At 37.9% G+C, this 21,149-nt stretch overlaps 1 protein-coding gene across 1 annotated transcript in view; it reads left to right on the top strand.

Annotated features, from left to right (window-relative positions):
• Positions 1 to 6,414: 6,414 nt before the first annotated feature.
• Positions 6,415 to 21,149, top strand: part of LOC150077234 (clathrin light chain-like) — a 66,132-nt gene continuing 51,397 nt past the window's right edge. The window contains exons 1-2 of the mRNA XM_090386947.1: positions 6,415 to 6,738; positions 18,665 to 18,699. Of these exons, the coding sequence (XP_090243073.1) occupies positions 6,543 to 6,738; positions 18,665 to 18,699 (231 nt within the window). The 5' untranslated portion in view covers positions 6,415 to 6,542. The remainder of the gene's footprint in view (positions 6,739 to 18,664; positions 18,700 to 21,149) is intronic.

The following is a 21,149-nucleotide window of genomic DNA, read 5'->3' as shown; positions in this document are numbered from 1 at the left end:
TTCCTTTTATACCCCAATCGGTCCGTACTACCCTTCGGAGCTTGGCATACAATAATCTTATTTTATTCTTCAGATATTTAACATGTTCAGCAAAAAAGTCTTTCCTCAAGTTGCAGGCCCAGATACCTAGCCAATGTCACATATCTGATCGCTCCCCCCTCCAGCCGCAAAGTGGGAGGTCGGCTTGCACTTAGCTTACCTTTCAGTAACATTTGTACCGTCTTCCCAAGAGAGATCTTCAACTTATTCATTTTTGTCCAGGCTTCTAGTGAACCTAAAATTTCACCTGCTCTAGTTTTCAATTGCAACCTAGAGCTACCATGGATTAGGATCGCAACGTCATCTACATACGCTGTGTATTCAGTCATCAATTCTTCTTTGCAGGAAGGTGTCAAGTACCATATTCCAAGCAAAAGGGCTCATCACCGAGCCTTGCGGGCATCCTCTATAGATCTTTCTTGATATCTATTTAGTTCAAGAACAGATCTTTCACTAAAGTAATCCCGCATTATATTGTACAATCTGTTTGAGCATTCCATTTGTCTTATTCTTGCTAAGATGCTCTCCCACCAGAGTCTGTCGAAGGCACCTTGGAAGTCAACGAATACCGCCAGGACATATGTCATCTCTCCCGAACAGCTCTGGTCAATCTATATATAGCATCCTCAGTTCGTCTACCTTTTTTAAAACCATACTGGTTTCCTGAGGACAGATTTATTTTCATAGATCATCTGTAAACGGTTGATGATCAGTCTTTCATAAGTTTTCTCCGTCACTGATAGGAGAGCAATAGGCCGATATGCACCTGAATCATTTAGCAGTCTATCCGTACTTTTTATCAATAACCTCACTTGGGCCCTCTTCCAACTCATAGGGAAGTCACCGCTCTTAAACGTTTATCGTACACTTCTAAGATAATCTGTGGAGTCAGCATAAATGCCTTCTTCAACACAGACACCTCAATTTTGTCTAGGCCCGGCGACTTACCATCTTTTGCCTGGTCCACAGCACGACTCACTTCATCTATTATAGAATCATGTTCTTCATTGAGGGACTGATATTGCCTATTCTCACGTCTTATCTGAGCATGCGTTGGTGTATCTTCATTTTCATCCAAACTCGGAAAAAATCGTTCAGTATCCTGTTCATAGTGTCCTTCCAATTTAATGTTTGACTGCCCTCAGTTACCGTAGTAGTGATATCCATTATATTTTTCTTTGAGCTTAATAGTTTAAAAACAGTTCCCCAGGGATCTCTAGCTCCCTGCTCCTCAACAAACAATTTCCAATGACAATTCTTCCAACTATTTATTTCAGCTATATACAAACATCTTTTTAATTTATATAAATTAATATAATTTTGAGCTATGTCCAAGTTACCCAGCCTACGTTGCCTTTGAGTCTGTCTTCTCAATTTTTTCACTTCAGTCCTCAAAACAGTTCAACTTGAAGACCACCAAAAGACCGGTCTGCTCGTTACATATCTTTTCTTCATGCTAGTACAACAAGCATGTGTTAACACATCACTAAATTTACATACATAATCTTCCATGTTTAACTCCGACCACTCAACTTTATTTACAAACTGTAAATAACTTTGCTCAAATCTTGGCCATGATGTGGCTTTGTCAGCAAACCGATCAATATTATTCCAGCACCTTTTTTGGCTTCGTATTGCAAACAGATTGCATTATGATCACTAGTGGTGTAATCCTCCATAACCTTCCAATTGTCTATATTGTTCTTAGCAGCACCAGTTGCCACAGTAAAATCTATATAGGACTGGCCATATACCGTACTATATGTCGGCGGATGACCTGGTACATTTAATATCTCCCACCTTGAGGCCGTAATAAACTCCTCAAACAGAGATCCTCTATCATCGGAGGTTTTGCCCTTCAATGTTCACCAACTATGTGCTGACGGGACATGGGTCCTTTTGAGATAAACTGTGTTCTCGGGGTTTGGAGCCGGATCCGTGGTGTTCTCGCCTCTCCGCAAGAACACCACGGATCCGTGGTGTTCTTGCGGAGAGGCGGACACTTGGCTGCATACACTGTTTCATTGTCCATATTATAATGTTGAGAGGCATCGTCTTTACGAACAGATTCCTGATCTTGCTGAGAACAATGTGCAGGAGTTTGTGAATGGAGTGTCTAATTTTCAGGTTTGCAGGTTTTTGCTACTGCTGTGTTTTCCAGGAGATCAATTATAAGGAACCTTTCAGAAAATGAACTGGCTGTATACAATGCGAGCTTTGCTTGAACGCATCTGGGCTTGCGAGCTTCAGACCTGGAAGCTGTATGTCGGGTCTGGGGCTCCTGGGCATGTACCACTACGGTGGTTTTTTTTTTTTTTTTTCCCAGTACTTGGGTTTGGGCGGCCCAAGACTGGAAAGCTGGCACCCAATATTATTGCACTTCCTCTGTTGGGTGTAGAATTTGTGCTTTGGCACTACAGCTAATAATAGTAGAAACAGGTCCGGCTCCACGTGCCGGGGACGGGCATCAGATTGCAGCTGTAGATGTCAGCTGCTTTCTGATGGCAAAGTGACCTGACATTAACAACACACTACACACACACAAACATTTCTTTAACACATTTTTAATCTTTTCTATACAAAATTGTAACTTTACTTTTTATACTTCACTTAAAATCGTAACCATAACCATCTCAATTTCTCTTGTTTTGGATATTCCATTTCTTAGCTATTTATCAGGCCCACTTTACAGATTTTCTGTTTTTCGGTTTCGGTTCCCAGATTTTCGGTTCCCAGGCGGAGTCTAAAGTTATGACAACTCCCTCAGACCCTAGCAGTCTCTTCAATTTTTCCAAGTATTCAATGTCATTTTCGATGTTACCAGAGTGTTGACAGTATAATGTTACCAAGTAAATCCTTCCAAACGCACCCACCAGCTCACAGCACACTGCATTCTTGTTACATAGTGTTAAAATCTTAGTCACAACTATGTCAGGTGTTCGAACCACTATGGCCGCATTCGGCGAATCACCCTCGGCTAACACTCTGTATCTTTGTGGGTTACATCGTACTTGTTCTTGGACCGCATATGGCTCCTGTAGAAGTGCCACCACTATATCGTCCTTCTCCATCAAATGATTCACTTGAGAAGCGACACTTTTTGCTCTTTGGGCATTTAGTTGTAGCACTTTAATGCCTTCACCCATAATTTATTTTTTTCTTGTATATATCCAATGCTCTTTTATAATCAGGACAATCCTTACTCACGGCAACATGACCCGCTTCCACATGATTTCTCTTACAACTGCAACAAATAGGCTGCTTTTCCTTATTCATACAATTACGGAAGTTTAACGGACTGGGGTTCCAGAACTTAGGGCAATTTATAAAGGGCACGGAAATGCTAAATTAACCTTCTCAATATACTCTGCACCAATTAATCAAATGCCCGTTTAGCCGCCAGGGGATTCACCCCCTATACAAACGCCCCAGACGACGAGGACGTAGGGCCACTAATCACGGGCTTGCAACTCGTGCAGAAAAACAATAAAATGCAAATAGCACACACAACCTAATTTCAAAAAATTAGAACTAACCTTCTTACTTTATAAGTCGGCCAAAATACACGTTACGTTCGCAATTTGTCCCCAAGATTAGCCCTGGGGCCTAGCGCGATCAACAGACGTACGAACATATGTGAGCCGGCGCATTGCACAGCGACAGCCAACTCCTCGGTAACTTGATGAGCTAAGGTCTGCGCTGGTGCAAGAATGGGATTTGTTGCCCCAATCTTATAGATATGCTTACACTGAAAGCACAGAATTCATGGGACACCTGGTTCCTGGGCAACACGACGCCGTGATCCCTCTCGCTTGTTGACGGACCCACTGCTTGACAGGTATATTGGCTCACTGCATTCATGTAGACGGTAATTCGATGTCAGTATGGATAAACGTCGTCAGTTAGACTGTGAAAGAGGGATGATAGTGGGTGCCCGACGCATGGGTTGCTATTGTGGAGGTGGTATAGAAATCGCACTATCCCCGTTCGACAGTATCAAGAGTGAATCGGGAATACGCCATTTCCGGAACAACATCTCATCGTGAACAGCACTGTGGATGGAGAAAGGTGGTGGATGAACGTAGCCGTCGAATCTGTCTCGCATTGTTTCAGCCATCTGGAGAGCGACAGTGGCCCAAATCGCCGCCGACTTCAACGAGGGAGGTGCCAGAGACGTCTCCACCGAGACTATCAGGCAATCATTAGCTGCAGTAGGTTATGGGAGCTGCCAAACCACCAGATTCCCATTGCTGACACAGGATTCTACTCAACTGGGTGAAAGAACATTGGCACTGAACCTTGGATGATTGGAGACGGGTCTCCCGGTCCGATTAGTCCCGTTTCTAGTTGTTTCGAGCGAACGGGAAGGTGCATATCTGGCAGAAACTGCACAAAGCTATGCACCCGTCAGTTCAACAAGGAACTGTTCAGGCAGGTGAACGGTTGGTAATGGTCTGGCACATGTTGGGAACTGTGGTATGTCCAGGGGCATCTCTGAACGGTCTAGGTTGTGTCTATCCTTGCAGGCCATCTGCATCCCTTGATGGTCATTGTGCACCCACAGGCCAATGGACTCTTCCAGTAGGACAATGCACTTCCCCACAGAGCCGTGGTGAGTAGAACATGGTTCGAAGAGCATGCTGCTGATTTTACCACCATGGAATGGCCTTCCCGTTCACTGGACATGAACCCTGTGGAGCATCTTTGTGGTGCTGTGGAAAGGTCAGTTCCAGCTTTGGATCTTCCACCCAGGAATGTTACGGAATTATGGAGAGCGGTGCAGCAAGCATGGATGGAAGTACCTGTGGAACACTTTTGTGAACTAGTGGACTCAATGCCTCGCCGTGTGACTGCCTGAGTCGGGCCTACCCGTTTCTAGGTAGGTATTCCATGATTTCTGTCCACTCAGTGTATATTGCTTATGTTTCTCCGCTATCAGGTTTGTTTAGTCATACAATACTGAAGTCGTGATTCGAGCATCTTGTATCGAATTCTGTAATGTGACTTTTTGGTAAGTAGCACTAGTAGAGGCATATGATGCAAGAAAGCAAGCTTATACAGCATCAGCAAAGGGGAAAAAATCCCATTTCACACAACCATTCCCTCTAAATGTTTGTCCAGTTCCTCTTTAAATTTATTTAACCTATCAATTTCACAATGACAGATGGAAGATTGGAAGATTGTTTCAGCTATTAATCACTCGCTGGCTAAAGGCAAATTTCCGCACATCTATTCTACAGCTGTCTTTCCTCAATGAATTTGACCCCTCATGTTCTTAATCTGAACAAGAGGAAGAATCCCATCACCATTGAACCTGCTCACCCCATTCAAGGGCTTATGCACCTCAATCAGATCACCTTGCAGGTGCCTAATTGTATATGTGAATAATTTTTTGGCTGAATCTACATAAGCTCATACACTTGCTTTCTTGCATCACATGCCACAATTACCATTACCTGCTCTGGCAGCCTCTCTACACTGTTCAGAAAACTTGGTATTTGACAGCACAATTACCCCCGGTTCTTTTTCGTTCTCTACTACCTGAGTAGTACCTCACCCTTGGTACTTTTTTTTTTTTTTGGTTACTTCTGCCCATATGCAGTACTTTGCATTTGTCAATGTTAAATTTCAGTTATCACTTTTCAGGCTATCTGCCCAACTTTTCTATATCCTGTTGCAGCAGAATACTGTCATTAACGACCTTGTCAACCTTTATCATCTACAAACTTGGACATGAAGCCTGATATACCTTCATCAATATCATTGATAAATATACAAAACAACAATGGGCCCAACCACCGACCTTGGAGAACGCCAGTAATAACACTAGTCCACGATGAGCAGTGTTCATTGAGTACCACCGTGTCTTCTCCCACTCAACCACCCTTATTCACCCGCTATAAATTTTCTTTATACCTGTCCGAAGTTTCTCCCTGTCTCCTCATTTCATCGTTATTCTATAGTATACACCATCATACCAAATTTTATCCCGCTTCATCGCAAGCTGCACGAGTTACCTCATTTTCTACGTGTTCCCTTAAATTCTGATTTGTGTACGTTGAAATCAGAGTTGTACTACATGTGGTTTAAATTATCCATTTCCATGTGTGTACGGTGGATGACGACTGACTGTTGTGGAAAGCGATGCAGTTATAGAAAAGAAAAAGAAAAAAAAAAAAGAAGAAAAAAGTGTCTATATATTTATTTTATTATTTATTTAAAAAGTGCGGATTTCAGAACACTATGAATCAGTTAAATACTGATACTGGTTTGTATATTTTTGTATAATATAGGTGTTATATTTATTAAATTACAATGTTATTTGGAATTATCTGTTCGATATTAACCGTAATGCTTCCTTTTATATGAGTGAACTTGACAGATAGGAGGGCGTATTTTTGTGATTCCATAGCGTTGATGGGAATTTCAGAACTTGCTTATGTTTTCGTATTAGTAAACAGGGGATTATTTTTGAGCAATATTTCTTATTAATTTGTTCAGTGATGGCTGGGTTTGTTGCATTTGATGACAATTTTGGCACTTCTAATTCTATAGAAGATGATCCAGCAGCAGAATTTTTGGCAAGGGAGCAAGACGTGTTAGCAGGCTTGGAGGATGACAATTTAGAGTCCTCTCATGCATTTGGAAATAATTTTGAAATCTTCCAATCAAATGTAGGAACGTCAGCAGCATCAACAGGTATGCTGTCTTCATAGTTGTATATGAATATCTTTTACACTGTGTGATATATTTTGCAATAAATACTATTAAAGTAATAAAGGGTTTATTGGTTCCTAATAAAGGGTTGTCAAATGCTGGTTTTTGACTCGAGACTCCGCGTTAGAGTAGTTTCTCAGGTCACCGTGCTTTTCGAAAAATTTCTTAAATTTATTTTCCAATAAAATTCTGTAATACCAGTATAGAAACCTTTTTTTTAATCAATTAAAAGAAATAGAAAACGTAGATAAAATATGGCTGATTGCCATTCATATTTTTTGTTTATACCTTCTAATTAAAAAACTTTTTCTCTTGCGTTTTAAGCGGTGGGTTTCACAACCGGACTTTATTGATTTTATGTAAAAAGATATAAATTACGTGCCCGTAGTCTACGTTTAATTAAATTTTTTAAAATTAAGAATACTTTTAATTTTGGCCTCCCCTTAATTTCATCTTGGTCAGCTTAAATTTAATATGCAATAAAACATTTATTGCAAAATAAATAACACAAATGTTGAAACATTAAATGACAAATCATAATTATTTATTTTCTTATTAATAATTTATTTCATTAATTTTATTCCCTGCCAAATATTTTAAAATCATCTTTACTCAACAGTAGTTGAAAGTGTAATGGCCATCAAACACTGAATGGGATAATCCCTAATTTTCTGAATTTTTTTAAATTACAGTGTCATATAGGATTAATAACAAGCTTTATCATAGATATGCAAAATTTATATTTTGCAGTACCAGTAGAAAAAAATAAACGTATCAATGACAAAGTGTAATACTATGCAAAATAATTGATATATATTGATAAAATTTGTTATGGAAGTACATTATGTTATGATGCAACAGTACCTTGAACTTATATGGGTAAAACCTGTTACTTCTGAAAATTGTCACATGTTACTTGGGCATGTTGGAAAATAAGTATTTAGCAGAAGAGGTCATAGATATTAACTTCCATATATTGGACTGTAGGTTGAATCTGAACTTGCCTGTGAATATTGGACTATTGTGAATGTTGGCCTACTGCATTTAAGTCTGTATAGGGGCTATGATTATCCCTGATAGCCAGGCAACTTGCAGTGGGATGTCATTTGGTTACTGAGGGTTTGAGAGTCCCAGAGGAGAGTACTGAAGTTCATTTTTCTATGGCCGTCTGCAACTTGTACATAGTTCTTGTTGGGGGGGGGAGATAAGAACTGTTGTTCTTCCTAGAGTATCCTTTGCACAAATTTTGCTGACTGGAGCAGTCACAAAGGTCTCTAGACTCAAATTCTGTTGAGCCAACATGTTTAATGGAATTTGTCTATAGACCGTTGTGGCTACTCCATTTGGTAAAATATTCTCATCCCGAAGAAAGCCCTTTGCCAGTTATTTACTCTGAGGGAAAGCATTGTCATCCCTTAGAAGTAACTAAGAGCTAACTACATCCCAAAATGGTATGACATAGTGCACAAGGATATCATCACTATACCTCACAGCAGTCAGTTCGATTCTTGAAGATGAACAACTGTACTTATATTACATTGTGTGCCCAGACTGTCTCCTTGATAATAATCTCTTTTCCTGATGTTCTGGGCAAACAATGATATAGTAAAGTATACATGTCTGATGAATGGTGGCACCTGGAACATCAGTTCTCTGTGGTGATATAGGACATGCCTGTAGGTAGAAAAACAAAAGAAAACTTGAAAGAAACAATTTCAGGTTAAATTAGGTCAATTTGAAAGAAATTGATTAGTTAGATTTTATTTAATTTGATAACGGGGGAATCATTTAGAGATAGATAACCTGAAATAGTTAAGCAAAGGCACTACCCAACCCTTTGCAAGAAAAGGAATTATACAGAAAATTATACAACCTTAAACAAATAATTATAATTTGCAAAAAACTAAATTATACAGAAAATTTACAAAATTATACTGATACAAAGTATCAGTATAATTTTGTAAATGTGTTGAACACCTGTCCAAGACATGGACAGGTGTTCAACCTATGAATATTACAAAATAATGACATAACGTTTGTTTTGATTAGAATCCAATAAACATTGAAGATGGTAAAGAGCATATTTTACCACAATATCTAAAGAAAACAAAGATGTTATTTAAATATAAACTTAATCGTTATTTACAAAACATGAACGTATTTATGAAGTGTCCAATTTCATGGTAAAAAGAATATGGAGAACAGTTGAGATAAATGTTAGTTTATACAATTTGTGCTATCAGGTAGCAACAAGTAATTTTTGGAAACATTCTTTAAAATTAAGAATTTAACAAATTTAGGGGAGAGAAGCTTGGTGAGGTTCTGAAAGAATTTGGGAATTGTAAATGATTTTAAGAAAGTTAAGTATAGGTATTGATTGATAAATACAAAATAGATTTATAATTCAGGCAATAACTTGTCACTTAAGAAAGACAGCGATTTTGAAAGGACAAAAGAAAGTAGGAGAGGTAATGAAGACAGACTCCTGACTGGGAGTAATAGTACCAGTGACAGACAGACACAGTAACTGTGAACAAAATTCATTGTAAATAGGGCAAAAGAAAAGAATGTGGGTAGAATCCTCAACAGAATCATTGTAAAGACAAAGTTCAGAGTTGGAAAGATTGAAATAGTCAAGTTTTTAATATTTAAGGAACAGTGTTTTGTTAAAAGAAAGCTAGGAAACATGCTGGGAGAAAAACCATTTTCAAGTGTTTTTATTAAAAAAATGCAGCTTCTGGAATATTTAATTTTGTAATTAAACCGTGTTGTGAATCACACCAGCGAAGTTGCCAGTGGTCGTGAAAAATTTTTAAAATTCATTGTTTTTCTTGTTTAGGACTAGAGGACATGTCAGTTTGAATTCTGTAGGGAGGCTATGAATTAAGTAAAAAAGTCCATAGTAAATTAAATATAAGTCTAAAGGTAGTGAACCAGATAGAAATTGTAGGGCAGAGGTAGACAGTTCTACACCCTAACCAGTACTAGGAGGAAACTGTGCTGGATCAAACCAAGCGTGGATTGAACTGTAAGCAATTTAGTGCATCTAAATCAGGTCACAGCCGCATAAGTGGTAATTTAGTAAAACAATAGCTTTATCTTACGGTTCACACCCCAGTCCTGATGGGAAATGTGAACAGTTTGAAAGACAAATTTTCTAACTTTGTTAGACAGATGATTCAGATGGGGAAGAAAAGTAAGGTGATTATCAAGCAGTAATCCAAGGAATTTTGTGGTAGTTATAAAAGGAAGAGATTTACCATTAATTTTTATGAGAGGAGGAAGAGCTGGAGAAAGGGTGTCTTTGAAGACCATTATACAAGTTTTACTGGTAAAACTTTTATAAATATAAACAAGTTTTATCAGTAGACAACATACAAACAAAATATAAACAATGTATAAACTTCTGAGAAATAGTTTTTAAGCGTTGACCAATCAGAAAGTTGTTGAAAAATAAACTCATTTTCTTCTAATGAATTGTGAGAATTTCCATAAAAAAAAAAAAAAAAAATCATCCACGTATGCAATTGTTGAATAATTTGGGAAAGCCTATTAGCATTTGCATTAGTAGAGTCACATGATGCAAGAAAGCAAGCTTATGTAGCATCAGCCAAAAAATTAAAAAAAAGCTCTGATTTCACCCCTCCATTTGTTCCAAATACCTGTCCAGCTAAGCCTTAAATTTATTTAGGCTATCAACTTCCACAACAAAAGATGGAAGTCTGTTCCACCAATCAACTACCTGCTGGCTAAAGGCGAACTTCTGCACATCTATCCTACAACTGTCTTTCCTCAATTTGAATTTATGCCCTCCCAGGTGATTATTCTGAGCAAGAGGAAGAATCCCATCAGCATTGAGCATGCTCAAACCATTCAAGGCCTTATACACCTCAATCAGATTACCTCGCAGGTGCCTAGTCTCCAGACACTGTAATCTGCAAAACTTAAGCCCCTTCTTTGTAAGAGCAACCCTTCGTTCCATTCACTAATCTTGTTGCCCTTCTCTATACTCATTCCAACAGCTCTACATCCTTCTTAAAATGAGGCCTCTAGACCTCTACTCAAGGGGTGGTGTGACCATTGCCTTATACAACGGGATAATCACCTCCTTATCCCTGCTAGAAAAATTCCTGTATATCATTGACAAGATACCATGAGCTACTCTTGCAGATCATCTGCACTGCTCAGAAAACTTCATATCTGCCTGAACAATTACCCCCAGGTCCTTTTCATTCTCCCACTGTCAGTGTCATACCACAGAGTTGATATGTTACTCTGGGGTTACTGCTTCCCATATGTAGTATTTTACATTTGTCAATGTTAAATTTCATTTGCCACCTCTCAGCCTATCTGCTCAACTCTTCTAGATCCTGTTGCAGCAGTGTACTGTCATTAGTGTCCTTGACAACCCTGCCAACCTTCTTATCATCTGGAAACTTGGACATTAAGTCTGATATACTATCATCAATATCATTTATAAATACAGAAAACAACAATGGATCCAACACTGAACCCTGAGGGACTCCACTAAGAAAATTGTCCACAAAGAGCAGTGTCCATTGATTACCACACTGTCTTCTCCCACTTAACCATCTCTTTATCCATAACAGCAGTTTTTTTTTTTTTTTATGAAAACCCCAAACATGAAAGGTATCAAAACCTATAGTACTTAGTACCGTGCATGGGTTGAAGGAGAAGTATTGGGGGGGGGGGGATGCTGGAAACTTTGCTCTAGACACTAAACATGGGTTTCACCACTTCAAGCCTCCAATAAGCAAAGTGGTGGTATTTCACTGGTTGATGGAAGTCATCTACCAATGCCACACTGCTCCAATTTGTGCTGCAGTCTTCCATGTGCAACAGTATCAAAAGCCTTTCTAAGATCCAAATATATGATATCAAAGTTATTCCCTGCATCCAGTTCCTTTGTGTCCACATCATAGTATCCAATGAAATTGGTCAGACAAGACTTCCCCTTAACAAAACCTTGCTGTGTCTGTGTCTGAAGTCTTGTCTAGATGATCTTGCAGTGCTTCTTTAACCAGTGCCTCCATTAATTTCCCTGGAACAGAAGTTAAACTAACAGGTCTGTAATTACTTGTTGCCCTTTGATCCTCCTTTGTGAATTGGGGTCTCATTTACACATCTCCAGTCCATGGGTACCTCCACTGAGTCCAATGAAGCTCTCATAATTATGGCTAAGTGTTTGCTTACTTCCTTTGCTGCCTCCTTTATAATATAACTGGATAGATCTCTTCCATCCCAGGTGCTTTTCTTATGTTTAGCTTCAACAATTTGTCTTCCACTTTGCTCTCAGTTATTACAAAATCATTTAGCTCTCTGCCATAGTTTGATAAACGTTTGGCATTCCACTCCCTGAATAACCTTCTCATGTATGAATGTAGATGCAAAATTAATTTAATGAATTTATTTTTACATATTCTGATTTCCCTTTTTGTCACTTAGTTTATGTACATTGGCCTACTGTGTATTGTGTCTGATCAAATGTATTCATGGGCTGAACAACATGGAATTGACTCCTAGGGAAGAATTATATTCCCTCATAACAGAGGGAGCAGAGCTTTCCCTTGCCTAAGATCAATTAACTACATCACTGTACTGTCAAGGAGGGCCTTTTGGTTGCACCTTATAGTCAAAGAAAATTGTTGACAAGGGGTACTCATGAGTTTGCTAGCATTGATTTAGTGATATGTGGAAGTAAGGTTATGTAGTATTAGCACACAAAAAAGAAAAGAGGAATAAGAAGGCTGCCTGGAGTGAGGTTTTTTTTTTTTTGAGGGATAAATGCTTTTAAATATTAATTTTTTTCATATTTTGTCTTTAAAGCTGAAGATTAGAGTAAGATTATGAAAAATTAAATGAAGATCAAAATATTGTAACGTATGCCTACGGGTATTTTATACCATCTTCTATATACTCCCCATACTTCTCAAACTTACTGCTTATATAGTCCCCATACTTCTCAAACTTACTGCTTATATAATGGCTATGAAGTTTAATGGCTAAAAATAAAAAATATAAGAATAGCCAGACACATACATAATGTTTATTCATACCAGGTACATGCCACTTTTTTTTTTTCTTATTTTCTACCATTCAAAACTGCATAGCCATTTTTTAAAATTGAAACATGGCTCCTTAATGGTTCAGAGTCAAAGACATGTTTATGTGAACTTTTTTCATTGGTTTCATGTCTAGAATTGATCCTGAAAGTATGGCCTATATGTTATGTAATACAGATTACTTTTACAATTTACTTTTATTATACATCCTGTATAATAAAAGTAAATTTGAAAAGTGTGGATAGAGTAGAATGTGCTATAAAATTTAACTTTGTATTAAGTTACCATTGCTCCAGAACCAAAGAAGAGAAGAAAAGTGAAGAAGAAAAAAGGAAAGACTTCAGGAAAGAAAAAAAAAAAAAGGAAGTAAAAAGGGAGAGAGAAAGGACACCAAAGGCAGAACTTAAATATATTATATATATAATATAAAATTCATATGAATATAAAAATAAAGTAATAAAAGTTTTTAATAAAATAAATACAACAGTTCTAGCATTAAAGCATGGTGGATAGCGAATTATTTAGATGCAAATAAGCTTGGTGGTAATTAGACAGCTAAAGGTTAATAGCTATTTTTGAATAAAAAAGTTATGAATACTAATATCTTCAGGATACAGTCATTCTGCCTTATTGGGAACAGTGTTTCTATGCTCAGATCATTTGTTGCATAACCAAAATATCTATGAGGTTGCTGCACTATCATTCTGAATATCCACTGTCATGTGGAGTGTGCGTCTATGGTTTTTTCTCTATTACAGTGGTGATACTGTCCTGCTTCCATTTCATGATAATCATCACTGATGGTCAGCTATGGATGATGTAGGCAGTTAGTAGTTGCACAAATTAATGGACAAACCAGCATTGTGACAACTGAAAATAATACCTCTCTAAGTCACTAAACTTGGCCCTACATACCATGACAAGAACAGCTAACTTGTCTCTCATATGCCTTATATAGTGGTCAGAGTAATTTTTTTTATGTGATCAGGTCCTGTGGACTATGCAAATAGTAATGTATGTACACACTTTTGGAGGATTGTGTGTGTGTGTGTGTGTGTATATATATATATATATATATATATATATATATATATATATATATATATATATACTATCCTCCAAAATTCAGTGATCACTGAATTATGACCACTGCCTGATACTGCTTTAGTCCACCGTTCACTCGGATAACAGCTGCTATTCACCTAGGCATTGAATCCACTAGGTGTCTATAGGATCTGTAGCCGTGCTGCCTGCAGGGCTTTCCACAGTCTTGGAATAGATAATGGTTGTGGCTATATGCCTCACTTCCTGTTCCAAAACATCCTAGAGGTTGAGGTCAGGCAAATTTGGAAGCCAATCAAGATGGGTGATATTTTCACTGTTCCAGAAACCATTCATGCGCAGTGTGGGCTGATGACATGGCACATTATTGTCTTGGAAGATGCTGTTTCTGTCTGGGAAAAAATGCAACATAGAAGGGTGCACATGCTTTCCTAAGAGCTGCTGGTAGACTACCAGTGAAATGTTGGTCCACACACACCAGGATTCCTAGTTTTGCCAGAAAACATGCCCCATATTAAGCAATCACTGCCACCTGCCTTGATAGTGGGCACCATGAATGATGAGTTAGTGGACTCTTGTTGCTTGTGCCACACAGGAAGATGTCCATCGGCATGTTGCACCAGGTATTTGGACTCATTCGACCAGCACACTTGTTTCCAGTCCTTCGCTGTTCAACCAGCATTATTGTTGACACCACAGCATTTGCCATTTATGATGATCAGCAGTGAGGAGAGGGTGTCTCTTGGGTCATCTGCTGTAGAATCTCATATGTCTGAGTGCATCACATAGTCATTTGGGATATTATTTTTGTGTTCCACATATTTATTGTGATGTCAACTGTCATACAGCGACCTAACATTGAGCCTGTACAATGCCTTCCTTCACCACAGACATCCACCTTTTATAATCTTTTACAATTTTATTGACAAGAGGGTGGTTTGACCATTTAACACCATCTTTGTATACCTTAACCATAGTGGGCTTTTGAGCAACTGACAAGATGTGTTGTTTCCGATATGGAAACACTAAACAGACAAGCTTCCACAATCATACCCTCTTGAAACGACATCCCATAACTGCTACTTTTATCACTTTGACTTGCACTACCAGATGCAAAACACTACTGCTCGGCTTTTTATACTGTGAGCTCATATTGTGTTCTCTCCAGAAAATTTTGCCAGCCGTGTGGGAAAGTGTAATACTTTGAAATATTATAAATTTTCTGTTATTTATAAATGTTACTTAAGCAATCCAGAGCAAAAATTAATTGCATAATTCAACATTATATGCTCCTGTGCATTGACCTTGATTGCATAGCATGTTCGAATTAACATTGATCGAGGTCAGTGAGCATCTCGCAGTATTGTATGATACCACGAGAATTGCTTAAATTTTAGCTGGGCAGTACGCCCATTCCATAGGTCCTGGGGAGAACACTGATGTGGCATAGTTCATTATGGAAGGGCTGGTCATAATTCAGTGATTACTGAGTATATATTATGCATATATACATACATATTAGAGTGGTGTACATTGGGACACTTTACATCTTGGAAGTAATGGTTAATTCTAGAGGTCATATGAGAGGTAGATGATATTAGTTTTCAGTTGGCACCTCCGTAGCCAGATGGGCAGGAGCAGCAGTGCGTAGCACACGCTTCTTGATTAGACCAGGGTTCGAGCCCGTGAGCCACTAAATACGGAGGATGCGGAAAGGTCAGGGAATGACCACCGCATATCCCTGGAGAAATATGGCCTTAGTTGCTAATGCTCCCAAAAACCAACAACAACGATGACATCAGTTAAATGTAGGATATAAAGGCATGTAAGCTGAGTGATAGGTAGAAATAGAATGGATGAGAAAAGGACCAATTCATAAGATTTGTGAATAGTAACTTGTCGCATGGTAGGCATATCATTGGCCAAATAGTTGAAACAGTGGAAGCCCCAGAATTAATTGTTGGAAACAACCATTTATCCCTAGCTAGGTAAACTAACATTAACGAACCCCACCCTCCCAGAGCATGTCAACAATTGAAATTGAATAATGATAGGAAATTGTTCAGGATCCCTTAATGATAGAACTGGGATGAGTGTAGTACTAAAAAATATCAGAAAAACACTTAGAATAGACTTGGTTGATAGAATGAATTACCATGGTTGCATTGCTGCTTGTACAGTAGTGCACATCTCTAGCTGTTCTTCTGTAGAAAATTGAGCATTACAGCAGTAGTAGAATATAATGTGGAGTGATGAATTATGTGCATAGTCCAGGCATCAGATGATGCTTCTAGGTGTGTATACTCAAAGCACAGTTTCAGATTGTATTACACAAGCAGTGAATTGCATTGTTAGTATTTAGTGGTTAATGTGGTGGCATGGGCCTGTTTTGCCTGGGTGTGACTTGGTTCACTGGTTGTCATCTGTGTAACCATAGTGTGTACCTGTGTATTGTGACATACTGTAAAAATTCTTATTTGCACTGTGACATTTCACTAGGGTAGGGGACCATATTTGTATTAACATGAAAACACCTTTTGTTATAAAGATGGTCATATATCAGTAATTTGAAGATAATGTGGGGAACCTGTCATTTCCAGCTTAGAGCATATATCTAAATTCAGTTTAGGACTTTTTGAGATGTTTTGGAACAGCAATTGAGAGGCAATTGAGAATTAAGACATTCTGGTTCACGTTTGACACAAGCAATTATAGACCTGTGAATTTAACTTCTGTTCCAGGAATATTAATGGAAGCACTGGTTAAAGAAGTACTGCAGGATCATCTTGACAAGAATTCAGTTATAGCTCAGACACAGCATGGTTTTGTTAAGGGAAGGTCTTGCCTGACCAATTTGATTGGATACTATGATGTAGTCACAAAAGAATTGGATGCAGAGAATAACTTTGATATTATATATTTGGATCTTAGAAAGGCTTTTGATACTGTTGCACACGGAAGACTGCTGCACAAATTGGAGCAGTGTGGCATTGGTGGCAAATTGTTGCTGTGGATAAAGGGATGGTTGATAGGTAGAAATAGAATGGATGAGTGGCAGAAGACAGTGGTAATTAATGGACACTGCTCATCGTGGACTAATGTTATTAGTGGAGTCCCTCAGGGTTCAGTGTTGGGTCCATTGTTGTTTTCTGTATTTATAAATAATATTAATGATGGTATATCAAGCTTAATGTACAAGTTTGCAGATGATACAAAGGTTGAGCAGGTGGGCTGAGAGGTGGCAAATGAAGTTTAACATTGACAAATGTAAAGTACTACATATGGGAAACGGCAAACCCAGAGCAATGTATCAACTCAGTGGTACTACACTGACAGTGGTAGAGAATGAAAAGGACCTGGGGGTAATTGTGCAGGCAGATATGAAGTTCTTTGAGCAGTGCAGACGAGCTGCAAGAGTAGCCCATAGTGTCTTATCAGTGATATACAGGAACTTTTCTAGCAGGGATAGGGAGGTGATTATTCCCATGTATAAGGCAATGGTCAGGCCACACCTTGAGTACTGTATACAGGTCTGGAGGCCTCATTTCAAGAAGCATGTAGAGCTGCTGGAACGAGTACAGAGAAGGGCAACAAGGTTAGTGAACGGAACGAAGGGTTGCTCTTATGGAGAAAGGCTTAAGTTTTGCAAATTACAGTGTCTGGAGACTAGGCACCGGTGAGGTGATCTGATAGAGGTGTACAAAGCCTTGAATGGTTTGAGCATGTTCAATGCTGATGGGATACTGCCTGTTGCTCAGAATAATCACCTGAGAGGGCATAAATTCAAATTGAGGAAAGAGATGTAGGATAGATGTGCAGAAATTTGCCTTTGGCCAGCGGGCAGTTGGTTGGTGGAACAGACTTCCATCTCTTGTTGTTGGAAGTTGATAGCCTAAATAAATTTAAGGCTCAGCTGGACAGGTATTTCAAACAAATGGAGGGGTGAAGTGGAAGGGGTGTTTTTTTTTTTTTTTTTTGGCTGATGCTGCATAAACTTGCTTTCTTGCATCATATGCCTCTACTAATGCTAAAGTAGAGAACTAACTGCAGTCTTATGGGAGGAGTGGAACTTTTATAAAGTGTTCCCCGGCGTATTATTGATTCGTCAAAGTCTATGGAATTGTGTGTGTATTTTTTTTTTTAATTACAGTATGTTTTTTTATTGTTCCAGTACACGTTGGTAGACTGTCTTGTATTTATTATCCTAGGAATCAATCTTGAAAGTTATTCAAGCCTTTACAAATCATGCTATATATAATGGTGGCAATTTGATTAAAGTAACACCATTACATTAGTGTGGTACTCCAAGAATTTGATAGTTATCATTGTACAAAAAACTGAATTCTAGGATTACTAAATGTTATATCCCTCCAGAGGATAACTCTGTCCTATAGGGAAGGTTTCCGTTTACTTCAGTTTACTGTGGAAGACTGTAGTAAACTTTTATTCCAAACTGTGGTAGACTTTTATTCCAAAGACCTTTTTCCAGTTTTGCATTATCTCCCCCACCCCCCTATTTTCTTTATTTTATGTTTACAGTCCAATGGAAGAAAGGAAGAAAGCTTCATTTTTCTTTACATTTCTTTCTAGTGCCTTAATTACTATCTAATCATAGTGGCTATTCAAAATCTGGCTTAAGACATGCTTTTTAAATCACTATTATTTTACAATCAGAATTTTTTTTTTTTTTTTTTATTATATATATATATCTAAAATGCTTTCCCATGAAAAAATTTCACTGATAAAGGAATTTTAATTTTCAGATTTTGTTTCAGAAGTAGGCCCAGATAATAGTCAGGTAATATTTGTTTAGATTTTGTAAGAAGTTATTTTTTAGTATAACTATTTTTATTATTTTTTTTTTTTCTTGGTTTTGGAGATTTTTTGCATCTGATTATAGCATTGTTCATATTTTTATACTGTTGTGTACTGTTTTGAAATACCTTTAAATTATATTTTTAGCAACTTAGTGCTCATGATTGCTTTGGTTATTATCTACATACCTGCCAACTTTGATTTGCCTGTAAAATTTATGGGTGTCTTTCTCTTTACTTGAGGCTTACTTTTCTCTTTAATAAATTTCATATTGTGTTTTGTATGTCTTTCAAATAATTTCTGTGCTAATACAGACTTGCCAGATGGAGAAGCCTTGCTTGATATTTTATTGATATGGACTTCAAAGCCAACATTAGTTATCACAGGTTACGTTTGTCATACATGTCATATTAGTATTAATAGTGACAAATGATACAAGAAAGCAACCTTATATGGCATTGGCCACAAAAAAAAAAAAAAAAAAATAAATAAATCCATTTTACCTATCCAACCTCTTTAATAGTTTGTCTAGTTCCTCTTTGAATTTATTCAAGCTATCCACTTTGGGCATGCTTTTATTACTGTCGCTTAACCACTATGCTGACCTTTGTATCATCTGCAAACTTGGGCATAAAGCATAATATACCCTAATCAATATCCTTAATAAATACAGAAAACACTGAACCCTAGTTGGTTCACAAAGAGCAGTGCCCATTAATAACCACTCTGTCTTCTCCCACTCAATCATCCTGTTATCCATAGCAGTAACTTTCCCTTAATGCCATGCTGCTCTAATTTCTGTGGTAGTCTTATGTGCAATAGTATCAAGAGCCTTCCTGAAATCCAAGTACAGTAAGCTTGGATTAGAGTAATCATGTTAGCAAATTTAAATTTGATTTTAATAAATGGCAATTCTAATGAGCAAAAATCGATGAATATTAGCCACATGCTATAAAAATAAAGATATAAAGCACAAATTTACACTTTATTTACAAAATAAATTACAATATTTACAAAAGCTTTTGTAAGTATTTTCCCCAGCTATGAATCCATATGTATGTATGAATTTTCCCCAACTTTGTTTCTTCCCCAGCTATGACTATATAAATACGTTGCTTATGGAAATCAAGAATGGTACTGTGTGGTTATACTAGATAAACAAAGTGCATGCGTGAGGTTTATCTAGCATTACCATGCTTAAACAGCAAAACAAGCTTCTGTTACGTATTTTACTATTTGTTACATATTACTATGTAACCCACATCTCTCTTCTCCCATAGGCTGAATAAATATCACTGGAGGAAAATTAGCATTAGTAAAGGTACATGATTCAAGAAAGCAAGCTTATATAGCATCAACCAAAAAAAAAAAAAACCTCATTTCACTCATCCACTCCCTCCAAACGTTTGTCTAGTTCTGCCTTGAATCTATTCAAGCTATCAACTTCTATAATGACAGATGGAAGTTTGTTCCAACAATCAACCATCCATGGGCTAAAGCCAAACTTCCGCACATCTATCCAACAACTGTCATTCCTCAATTTGAATTTATGCCCTCTCTGGAAATTCTTCTGAGCAAGAGGAAGAATCCCATCAGCATTGAGCATGCCCAAACCATTCAAGGCTTTATACACCTCAATCAGATCACCTTACAGGTGCCTAGTCTCCAGACACTGTAATTTACAAAACTTATGCCCTTCTTTGTAAGAGCAATCCTTTGTTCCTTTCTTTTTCTAGTTGCCCTTCTCTGTACTCGTTCCAGCAGCTCTACATCCTTCTTAAAACGAGGCATCCAGACCTATAAACAGTACTGAAGGTGTGGCCTGACCATTTCTTTATACAAGTACTCACTTGTATAAAGCAAGATAATCACTTCCTTATCCCTGCTAGAAAAATTCCTGTATATCATTGATAAGACACCATGAGCTGTTCTTGCAAACTGTCTGCACTGCTCAGAAAACTTCATATCTGCCTGCACAATTACACACAGATCTTTTTCATTCTCGACCACCCTGAGTGTAGTACCACACAGTTGATACGTTAGTCTGAGGTTACTTCTTCCCATATGCAATAATTAACATTTGTCAATGTTAAACTTCAGTTGCCACCTCTCAGGCCATCTGCTCAACTTTTCTAGATTCTGTCGCAGCAGAGTACTGTCATTAGTATCATTAACAACCCTGCCGACCTCTTTATCATCTGCAAACTTTGACATTAAGCCTGATATACCATCATCAATATCATTAATAAATACAGAAAACAACAATGGACCCAACACTGAACCTTGGGGGGGGGGGGGCTCCACTAATAACATTAGTCCACAATGAGCAGTGTCCATTGATTACCACTATCTTCTCCCACTCAACCATCCCTTTATCCATAGCAGCAATTTGCCTCCAATGCCACACTGATCCAATTTGTACAGCAGTCTTCC

This window comes from Mastigoproctus giganteus, chromosome 12 (assembly GCF_048544385.1).
Source record: "Mastigoproctus giganteus isolate SK-2022 chromosome 12, ASM4854438v1, whole genome shotgun sequence".
Classification (NCBI taxonomy): domain Eukaryota; kingdom Metazoa; phylum Arthropoda; class Arachnida; order Uropygi; family Thelyphonidae; genus Mastigoproctus; species Mastigoproctus giganteus.
This window is presented reverse-complemented; position numbering and strand designations above follow the sequence as displayed.